We start from the raw sequence: 11539 nt of genomic DNA, 5'->3' as shown, positions 1-11539 counted from the left end.
GTGGGTGTGTGGGAGGGTGGAGGCAGGATGAGTAAGTGGGTTAGGGGTGGTAGGAAAGGGGGATGGGGTGTAGAGAGGGCTCTGGGGGATGGGGTTGGGAATGGATGGGGTGGTAAGGGAAAAGGAGGGATGGTGTGTGTGTGTGTGTGTGTGTGCATGTGCGTGTGTGGAGGGGGGTTATTTTGCTGACGTGCTCTCTTATTGGCTTGTTCAAATGCTGGGGGAGGGGCAGCCACAAACCATACTCTCACCAGCTGTAGGGAAGAGCAGAGAAACAAAGAGAGAGAGAGAGAGAGGAGGGGGAGGCAGTGATGTGTTTTAATGTTGATATTCTGGTCTAATTAGATTCCTGTCTAAGTGGCGGAATGAATGGAGCTGATCAGATAGAAATGGGCGTAGTAGAAGAGGGAGAGGGCCTCACTCGAGTTGGAGAATTCTGTTTTTAGTGCACACGAGGGCTTCTTGATCTATAATTCAATTTCGCTTGAGAGACAGATAGGAGCAAATTGCCAACACTGTCTCTTTTGGATACATTCAAACACACATTGTGTTGAAAAAAGACAGAGCACTGGAATTCAGATGACATGACATTGCTGTAATACCTTCAGCATTAACTAATGGTTATGCAATATGTTTGCGACATCTTGATTTGACAATAAAGGCATTCACAATAATCAGAGAGGTAGAAATTTGTTGATCTACTTGCAAAGTTCGATGCAAAAAAATAAAAAATGTTCATGACTTGTCTATTAACATGTAAAAAGATGAAAAGAAGATTAAACAGGAACATGAACATCTGAGAAGAAGAAATCTGCTGGCTGTGACAGACTGACAGGCAGGGAAGTAGAGAGGACAAGTCAAAAAATAAGAATTGAGACAAAGAGGCAGATTGACCAATGCAGACAGATGCAAAAAACAAAATGGACAGGAAAGAAACAACTGCGAGAGACATGTAAGGCAACACAAAGAAAGATACAAAGAGAAAGTGAGAGGGACGCACACTGTATTCATACATGGAGAATGAGAGAGAGAGAAAGCAGAGAGAGGAGGAAGCCAAGCTTTCTGTGGCTTAGCCAGACTGGAGCGGTGGGACTTGGCTGGCTGTGGACCCTTGGCTTCACTATTAAAGCGAGGGAGAAAAAAAATCACAGTAAAAAAATGAAAAGGGCAAAGAGCTATGCCAAGAATGCACAGGCAAGAAGCAACACATTAGGTTCTTTCCTTCTGCCTGCCTCACTCTTTCCCCCAGCAGATCGAAACAATAGGTGGGACCAGCCTCGAGAACCGAGAGCTATACACCCAGAACCCTGCTGAGTGAATGAGTGTGGGCTGACTGAGGTTCAGCATTGCAAGTTTGAAATCGTGTATAATCATCATCCCCTTAAACATGCGCTTTCCCTTTTTGTTTCCTCTTGAGTAGCCTTCAGGTTGTCGAAATCGTCTTATGCCACACAGTAGAACTGCATGTACAAGCTTGTTCCAAGCCCTCACTGAAGGTATACAAGGTTAACACTGAGGGAAATCTAACCTAAATCAAACCCAAGGAAGACATGTTCTTAAAGTTTCATCATTAAATCAAAAGGAAATATTCAAGATGTCTTGTGAACCATTTTATTCAATTTCCCTGCAAATTCAGTCTGACTCATTTTTTGAAAACTTAAATCTAACATGCAGTTTTCTGGATTTGAACAATGTTTGGCAGTAAAGCATAAGACAGACGATCCAGGGGCCCAAATTGAATTAAAAAAACATTTTCAAATCATTTATAACAGTGCGGAAATGTCCTTAATGTGTCATGTTAAAACCAGATTAAGGTTTCTTTCAGACATGCACTGAACCAAGGATAATCTCCGGACAGGGCTGTATGTATGAACACAAATGTGAACCCCTAGAAAAAATTTGGGATTGTGTTCGAATGAGCCGATGTGAGAACACAGCAGGAGATCCTCTGCAGGATTCATCACGAGCGAGTGGGCGTGACAAGGCAAATTTTAACACGCAAAAATAAAAAGCAAATAGAAAACAAATATCTCAGGATGAAGAAGCGGTGCCACACGTGGTGCCACACACGTAGAAGATACTGAATAAGATGTCAAGAGAGCTTTTGGTGATAAGGGTCAATGGCAGTATCGACTTTGAGCAAATGCAGACGTTTGCCAGGTATATTATTGACCATGTTCAGCATTATAGTTAAGTGTGTAAGAATGGTAACTTTACTGATTAACACTAAACAGAGAGTACAGCTGAGGTCGATGGGAATGTAATTTCAGGCATTTCACTGATTAGAAACTTGACTAGATGAAGGACCTAAAAATGGAATCTAATTATATTATTGTAATTGATCATGAAGTATAATGAATGTCCAAACCAAAATGTATGCCAATCTGTTTGGTAGATGTTGAGATATTACACCAAATTAATGACCTGCAGATGGCACTATATTTACTAAAGTTCATGGCAATCTACCTAATAATGAAAACATTTTAAACTAGAGTGGCCCCCAGTAGAGTGCATACTTCCACCAAGGTCAACAGTTCCCTTTAAATTGATTCCCTAAACCACCGCTTGATCTGTATCTGCACCAAAATTTAACAGGCTCTTCCTTGATGCATACCACATCCTTCCACCAAATTTCATGAAAATCTATTCAGCTATTTTATGTAATCTTGCCTACAACAAAGTACAAGGGTGAAAACATAATATCCTTGGCATTAAAAGCTTTGGTGGCACAAGAGGAAAAGTCAGGATCAGAATCATCACAATTCATCCTGAAGGGACCCGTACAAAGCCCGTACAAAATGTCATGGCCATCTATTGAATAATTGTTGATATTTTTCAGTCCTTACTAACAGACATGGTCAAACATATACTGCAAATCTCTTTACCCTCTTTTGTTGAGCAGCTTTAGAAGTTGATATTTATAGCACGGCATTGTGTCGGTATCTGTTGCTTGTGTGTTATTTCAAAAGTTCTGCGTGCACACACAGAATACACCCCTTTATTGGTTTTATGCACACTTCAAACAAAACAACAAATGGAATCTAACTGACCCAGCCACTCATAGTCGCTAATCATGCAGTAATAGTCCCCATGCCTTAATCATATCACCACATAGAGGTATAAGGGGATTTATAGGCTTTTCCAGATTAATAGAGAAAAACAAGGACTTATTTTCCTGACTTTTCCATCCACTGAATAGAGGATTATAGCCTTTATATGGTCTGACTCCAGAATGGCCTTCACATTTGTGGAAAAACAAACCCCAGAAATGAATCGCCACACCATGGTGCGGATCTCACCAAAATATCAATCCAGCTGATCCAACTGAGCACCAGAATGGCTTTATAACAGTACAGGGTGAGATATTTGTTTTCTTGGCTTGTTTGGAAAAGCTTAAGCTGTTTGCTGTTTTATGGCAATATGATGATTTAGAGGAGGCAAGGAAAAGTTATTGTGAAAGATACAAATGAAAATATCTGAGGAAAGCAGAAAATTTCTTCTGTGCACAAGGTATCATCAGGCAAAAACACCAAGGGGCTCTTTTGTTGTCTTCATCAGTCAAATGTTTGAAATGCTGCTTGATTTTGTTTGCCATATGTCTTGTACTGCGAGGCTGATTGTGTGTATGCAGCTGAGATGTAACCCCAAATGCCATGTCATATTCTGGGCTCGGAGAAGAGAGGAGGATGCCAAGAACTGAAACGTGACGACGAGTGGGTGTGTGTGTGTTTGTGTGTGGGGGAAAAAAGGAATGCATCCAAAGGCCTCTCTTCGCTCTTTGTGTGTGAGTGTGCGTTCATGTGTACACACATGTGATCAAGGGTGCATTTATGTGTGGGAAGAGGGAATCCTTCCAGCCGTTTTCTTTCCTGCGCCTCACCCCCTTCCTCCTCCGCCCCTGCACACAGTTCTCAAAGCCGGCGTCAGAGGGTTTGGCCTCGTCCAGAGCCAACCCACCAGAGGAGCCAGTGTTTCTCTCTCTGTCCTGTTTCCACCACTCACTGAAGGTTACTTAAATCCTGTCCACACACACACAAATATTCTTTATGTTGCTGTATCTCATGTGACTTGCTGGAAGTGAATGTATACTATGTGCGGGAATGTGTGTGTCAAAGAGTTTTGGCAGTTTCTTCAACGCAGCCTCACCAAAAGATCCGCTGGGAAAAGTGGTTTTAACGCCCCCTCTCTTCTTCTCTTCTTGGTTCCTTTCTCTCTCTATTTCACAATCCCTTTGCCTCCATTTCTCTGTGCTCCGCTCCCTTTTTCTGATTTAATTTGACCATTTTTTCTCTGTTTCTGCTCTGTTTTTCCTCAAATGCAACCTGTTGAAAACCTCCTCTTCTTCAAACTATTCACTGTGATGATGGTTAAACAAATTTCTGTTTTTTGTGTCCAAGCATATTCACTTTCTGTTCTATTAAAATCCCAACATCATCATTTGCATCAAAAAACATTGTCAGATGGGCATGCATATATGGGCCTCAGGTTGTAACTCTCCCAGCACTGTCCACACACAAAGAATGCTGATGGAGAGACATGATAGGTTATCCTGCAGGGACGGCTGGTCAGATGAAATAGCTACTTGGTATTCCATTCCTCTGCAAAGCATGAAACACAAGAGAGGGATGCTGGCGCGTATGCAAATGATGAAATACTTCATATATTTCATGGGCCTCTGAAGTTCATCAGAACAGAAATCATATGCAGATGTTGTGATGTGTTAGGGCTGTGAAAATGTAATTTGACAACACAACACACAGAAGCATGCATGTCAATGTGTGTTTATGTATATCTATAGCTATATAAAGTACATTGATTTTTTTCCATTATCAATTTACACTTTATTTATATCTATGTATCTATCCATCCCTCCCGCTACTCTGTCCATCCATCCAAGCAAGTGTCTCAGCTCTCTTTTTGCTTTCTAATGTAAAATTACCGATTCCCTATCCAACAAGGATAAAAGCTTATGCCACCTGGATATACAGGCCACAAAATTCGTCATGAAACATATTGGCTAACCTGTGTTTATTATGGAATAAACTGATGTGCCTACACTACCTGGCAATCCACAACATAGCTAATATCCATACTAATATTATTTCGCATTAAAATGCATCAACTCTGCTACGGACAAGCTGGGCATCCACATTACTCTGGAGGTTTAAAGTCTTTCAAACAGAGAAGTTTGGAATCACTGCAGTGTTGTAGTCTGATGGGAGAAACAGAGATGTTAGGAAACAATAATGTAGACACTCACATGCACTAATGGGGTCTTTTCGATCATCATGGCAGAGCCTTTGCTAATGCATCAGACTCCTATCAAATAAGACACCTGGCAAAGAGAAACAGTTCCTCCCATCGTATAGGAAGGGCCAGTGTGATATACTTATTCAATAATTTAGTTTGGCTCTCGAAGAATGTTCTGCTTTAAGGTCAGTTGCTAATATTTCCTGAAGTAAAATGTTTGTATCATCTGACTCCAGCTATTTCTTTCACCTCAATACTTTCCTGAGTTTATGCAAGTGGTCGTGTGTTTCAGTCATTAATGAGGCAGAAGTGAGTCCCACTAACAGTGATAGGGATGGAACCACACAGACGTTAGCCTGTCTTCCACAGTGACTTCAGCGGCCTTGTTCTCTTCGCGAAGTTCATCAGAGTTCATCTTCTTTGTCCCAGCTGAGCTGAGGCTCGCTACTGTCTCCATCCTTGTCTCGCTCATCTCTCCTCACCCCAGTCCCTCCCCAGGTCTGCTTCTATCTCATATCCCGAGGGGGTAGCTGCCTCCACACCCACACACACACACACACACAAACCCCTGCTTCCCCCCCTGTCAGTCCCCCATCCAACCCAGCCTCACCCTGCCTCTCCCTGTGCTCTCTGGGTGCAGCCTCTTTATGTGATGTCACTGAGGAGAAGAACAGCCTTTTAGTGTGTGTGTAATTGGGTGTGTGTCCATGTGAGTCAATGAGCGGGGGCGTGCATGTGTGTGAATATGTGACACGGAAAAGAGAGACAGAGAGAGAGAGAGAAAGAGAGAGAGGATCGACAAACAGAAGGAAAGAAAGGCACAAGTGTCCGGTTTCTCGTTTCAATTCAGAGGCACTCCTTGTTTTTAATCTAGAAAACAGGGTGAAAAGAGCAGGGAAGAAGAGGAGATAGTTGGGAACTTGAGCTGCTGACAGCTGGTTTTTGTCCCGTCTCTCCTCACCCCTTTGTCTTTCTTATTCTCTCGCTCTCTCTACTGGTTCAAGGCTGGGTCTACAGAGCATCAGATGAACGCAAATATAAAACTGACCATGAAATGACGACTTTATATCAGTTATACATCTTATTAAAAAGTCTTGATTAGAGATGCTGCCTGTCTCCTGTTTTATTCCCCACCGATGATAGTATTTACTTAAACTTAAATCATATTTCTCTCTCTTCCTGTCACTCACCACATCCTGGTTTTGACTTTACAAGACTCTGACGTATCTGCTGTTTAACCGTTTTCCTGTCAATTGTCAGTTCGCACACACTCTCTCAGGAGATTTTCTCACTATAGCTTTTGCACACACATACACACTGTCTGATCAATAATTATATGCTATCATGGTAGGCTACTGTCCAATCTGTGGAAAACCTGTCTACTTTGGTGAGTGAGACCTCAAATTTTTTCACTTTAGTTTGTCTTCTGCTGTCTGTTTCAGATTTTATGTCACAAAGTTCTTTATTTTACTCTCTTTTTTGCCTTCTCTCAATGTATATATATATATATATATATATATATATATATATATTGTCTCAGTTATATAAGAAAAAGTGCAAATAAGAATATTTTATACAAAAATGCTTATGGTATAAATGAAAAGTAAAAAACTGGGGAAAACTTAATCGATGGTCAAGACCCAGTCCCTTTATGAAACCACATTCAAATTCACAAGAATTGTACACTCATCAGTATCAGTCCCCTAGACATTTTTTCCCCATCAAGATCCATTAATTATTCACTGAGAAATCAACGGAAATGTAGAAAAAAAGCCATATCTTGCAATGTTAAAGAAAAAATCCTGGCTCCACCTCCCTGATTCAGATCAACATTCCTTCCAATGGACTCCTTAACCTGCCAACCATAGAACAAAAATATGTACCATAGTACACAAAATGGTAGTATGCCCTAACGCGATGAAATACAACTAAACAGATCCAAACCATTGCACACATGCTTATTTACACCTGCTTTTGCTGCTGACATCTTGAAATATCTGCTTTGTAAAAGGCTGATGCTATCCATTTTGATGTGTGCTTAAATGTGGGGTGTTAATTGGAGATAAAAAAGTCTCTTTTTTTGCTTTCAGCTTCTCTTCCAACCACACGCACACACACAGATGCACACATCCATGAAAACAACAGGATGTGGGTCCAACCAAATGTGCATGTATGCTGCTCTCTGGGCTTCCTCACCTTCAGTCTCTCGTTTTTTGTCAAGTCCTCTCTCCCACACTCCCACATGTCTTTGTTGTTAGCTTTATAAAACTCAAACCAACTATTCAATTCAACGCAATTACCGCGAGGTTTGCTTTCCTACTTGAGTGCCAGCTAAGTTCAAATTCTCCGATGTGACCTGGCCTACTTACCTCTTTTTCTTCAACGCCACACTCTCTGGCCTATATGCGCTGAAGAGAGTAACAGTTTTTAGATTCTGAACCAGACACCTGAATCACACACGTCGTATTTCTTCGATGTAAATTATCCTCATTTAACTCAGTGTAACAAATAATCAAGAGTTAAAATTTTACATATGTGTACAAAGGGAAATTCCTCTGACTGTTTGACTGATAGATAATAAAAAATAACATCCCAGCCTGCCTCTCATTAACGCAGCCTTCATCTTTTTTTTGGTCCAGGTGAGAAAAAGAGGTCCCTAGGGAGGGACTACCACCCTCTGTGTCTGAAGTGTCAAAAGTGCAACAGACAGCTCACAGCTGGACAACATGCTGAGGTATACGAGGACAATGAATGAGGGAAATAATGAAAACAAAAAGCGAGTGAATACATAAATAGGACAAACAAATAAATGTATGATGCAGTAAATGTGTCCTGCTGATTGTGTTTCAGTATGACGAGAAGCCGTACTGTTCACACTGCTACCTGAAGAAGTTTGGTCCAAGAGGTACTGCCTGATGAATACATACAAATACAGATTCACACACACACACACACGTCTCTCTATAGTTCTGAGGACACTCATTGACAATGCATTCCCTAGCCCCTTACCCTAACCGTCACAACTAATGCCTAAGCCTAAATCTCACACACACCCAATTTCTGAATCCCATCTCTCCCTGTGCATCTCTCTTGACAGGTAACAGGTGACTGGTGTCGCTGTGGCAAGGTGCACCCCCCCCACAGGAACCAGATGATGGACAGACATCAATATGTTGACTATCCATTATGCATCCACAAAATTAAGTATTTGTTATGTGTTATGACCACTTCATGCCATGAGTGTGTGATTGTTTACTTTTATTAAATCATCTAATAAGCTTGCATGTAGAAATCTTTAAATGTTGCAAAAGTTTGCAAAAAGGAAATTACAAGCTCATATTTGGATGTTGTCACTCATGCACCAACATAAACTCCAATCAGCCAAACACACATGAACACCCCCCCAAAAAAAGAGCTGTAGGGCTCCACCCTTTCTACCTCAACAATCTATCAAGGGGGGGAGAGAGAAGGAAGGAAGCAGGAATGGATCTGGGTGGTTGCTGTTGGCAGCCTGAACCAGATCTCATGCCAGCAGAATCTGCTGGAATGGGTACTACAAATGCACACACACAAATACAAGTTTGTATCTTAGTGAGGACACTCATTTGTATAATGCATTCCGTAGCCCCTTACCCTAACCTTAACCATCACAACTAAATGCCTACCCCCAATTTAAACTAAGTCTAACCCTAAAACCAAGTCTTAACCCTCAAACAGGCCATTAAAAGTGGGTCAGAAAGTGAGGACCAGTCAAAATGTCCCCACTGTGTAGGTTGTGGGCTCTGAATGGTCCTCACAAAGATATCTGAACAAGTATTCACACACACATGCAGTGGATATGTCTGCAGTGTACCTTGACTGCTGCAGGGGCTTGTCATCCAGTAGTGGGTGAAGTACATAGGTTTGACACACACATGCACACATGCACACATGCACACACAGACAGACACACACACATGCATAGAGAAGGTGAGAGACATGCTGATGTGCTTCCCTGTTAAGTGTCATGTGTCACATGAGTGACAGTTCAGGTGTTTGTCCTTGAAGGTTGGAGGGTTATAGAAATAACAGGTGAAGGAGGCTGAGGCAGAAACAATATGGAGAGAGATGCTGACGGACAACGGGAGAGAGGCCTGATTGGATTATTTTAACATCCAGCAAAGAGCAGGGGGGATGCCTGCGTTTCTACGGAGCGTCTTTCAACCTGTCCATCTCCCTCTCAAGCCCCCAAGATCCCTCCTCCTCCATCCTTGCTCCATCCCTGCGTGCACTCCCCCTCCATCCCTCCCCCCACCCCTGTCTCCTTCACCCCCTAACCCCCTACCTTGATAGATCACATGGCTGCTGTGATACCAGCTGGCTGACTGCTCATTTGCATGTGTTTCAGTTACTCCCTTATTAGAGTGCCGGGGTGGTGGCGAGGGGGCCGAGGTATATAGGTGGTGGAGAGGCTGAGGGTAAAGGGGGGAGAGTGTGGTGCTGCACAGACCACTTGGTGATTGAGGGCCACTGAGAGAATAGAGAGAAAAGAGAGAGAGACCATTATGCATGGGAGTTAGGATGAGAGAAAGGGGGAAAGTAAAGCAGAGCCATGGAATATTACAGCATTAAGCCTGGCAAAGTTAAGGAAGAGGTTCTTCAACCTTCAATAATCTACCTCAGGTTCAAACTGAAAAAAATGGATCCAAGTAAAATTGATCATTATCTTATCACACTAGAAAAAGACTAATTTTGTGATCTCAACCTTAATGTCAGAGACTGCCAGTGGGAGGACAAGGAATTATCATTATTATTATTATTATAAATGTGAAGAGTGATGACACTTGATGAGGAAGTTAATATGGTGAGTAAGTGGTACTACTAGAAACAAAAATTAATAAAGTCCAGAGAAAATCTGCTGGAAGTGGGACTCAACATTTTTGATTTCTGAGTCACTGTCGTCCCCTAGTGGCCACAAAGATACACAACTGCTACATATCAATGCGGGGCAAACACAAACATGAGACAGTGAATGCATTAGTGTACTTCCTCCATTTTTTGTGTAAAAATGACTTAAATATCAAAATTAACGTGATTTCTGTGTAACACAGCATCTCTATTTTAATTCTTAAATTTTAAAACACAACTTTTGGAAAGTCTTTGCTATAAAACACTTATAGCAAAGACAAACTGTGTCCTGTTCATGAGCTCATACTGCAGTTGTATTAGAGATACTTTATTAATCCCTCAAGGGGAGAGTCTTTTTTCACTCATTTTTTTTTTACATGCATTTTTACCCGAAACACAACCGCACACACATAAAGGGCTCATAGACATACAATGTGGAGAGAGATGGTGGAGCGATAGGAAGCCCCGGAGGAGTGCCCTGCGAGCAATTTGGGGGTTTAGTGCCTTGCTCTGGCACCTCTCCAGCTACCAGTCCACATTCCATACATTGGTCCATGCTGGACTTCAACTGGCCACCCTTCAGTTCCCAAGCCGAGTCTCCATGGACTGAGCTACTGAATGAAGCTGAATTAGATCCAGACTCACGGTAGTACAGGCTTGGTTAACAAATGTTTGTTTATAAATGAAGCTTTGGGTTTTGTGAACTGTTTGGTTATTATGTAATGTAACTTATAAAAGAGACAACCAGGGCAGGCTCTGTATATCTGGGGGCCCTATGCAGAGTAAGTTTGGGGAACCTGCTTTGCAGTGGACTGACCAGAATATACACTTATAGCCCTTATTCATTTAAGTGTTGTCTCGGTTATTATAATGAAATCATACATATGGTCAATTTGTTTTAGGTACAACAAGGTAAAGTGTGTATAATTTAGTAATATCTAGTGGTGAAATTGCAAGTTGCTGCTGAGTACCACTCACCTCACCCTCCCCTTCCAAACATGTAAGAGAACCTGTGGTAGACTTCAGTTGTGAGAAAAACTCAAAATGTTTTAAGTTTGTCCAGTCTGGACTCATGTTAAAAACATGGTGGCCTCAGAGGACCTGCTCCAGATGTAAATATAAAGTATTTAAATATAAAGGGGCTATCCTAGGGTAAAGAAAGCAAAACTTTGTACAATTTTGATGAAACACTTGTGAAAACATCATGAGGATGATTTTATATTCAGTATCTGCCAATAGATCTCTTTCACCTAAATCTTACACACTGAATCTTTAATTGACTGACTGGCTAAACCATAAGAACCAGTTTTTCTCAATTGACCTACAGCAAGCCTATATCCGTGTTGGCCTTTGTGTATGTGGAATGCAAAATGAATGGTCTATTTTGTTTTACGGCCTTAAG

General features: G+C 41.6%; 1 protein-coding gene across 1 annotated transcript; it reads left to right on the top strand.

The window, feature by feature from the left end:
- The first annotated feature begins 6438 nt into the window (after positions 1 to 6438).
- Positions 6439 to 8532, top strand: LOC109627490 (cysteine-rich protein 1). The gene is made up of 4 exons (XM_020084019.2): positions 6439 to 6637; positions 7890 to 7984; positions 8101 to 8155; positions 8348 to 8532. The coding sequence occupies exons 1-4, from the start codon at positions 6595 to 6597 to the stop codon at positions 8356 to 8358; spliced, it is 204 nt and encodes a 67-aa protein (XP_019939578.1). The 5' UTR covers positions 6439 to 6594; the 3' UTR covers positions 8359 to 8532.
- The last annotated feature ends 3007 nt before the right edge of the window (positions 8533 to 11539 follow it).

Source organism: Paralichthys olivaceus, chromosome 8 (assembly GCF_024713975.1).
Source record: "Paralichthys olivaceus isolate ysfri-2021 chromosome 8, ASM2471397v2, whole genome shotgun sequence".
Taxonomy (NCBI): domain Eukaryota; kingdom Metazoa; phylum Chordata; class Actinopteri; order Pleuronectiformes; family Paralichthyidae; genus Paralichthys; species Paralichthys olivaceus.
Note: the sequence above shows the minus strand (reverse complement) of the source record. Positions and strands in the feature narration are given on the sequence as shown.

Bases quoted from the DNA above. Each gene is read 5' to 3' on its own strand.
- LOC109627490 (XM_020084019.2), top strand. From the start codon at position 6,595: ATGGTAGGCTACTGTCCAATCTGTGGAAAACCTGTCTACTTTG. The intron at 6,638-7,889 runs GTGAGTGAGACC...TTTTTGGTCCAG, and splicing joins TGGAAAACCTGTCTACTTTG to GTGAGAAAAAGAGGTCCCTA. The intron at 7,985-8,100 runs GTATACGAGGAC...ATTGTGTTTCAG, and splicing joins CAGCTGGACAACATGCTGAG to TATGACGAGAAGCCGTACTG.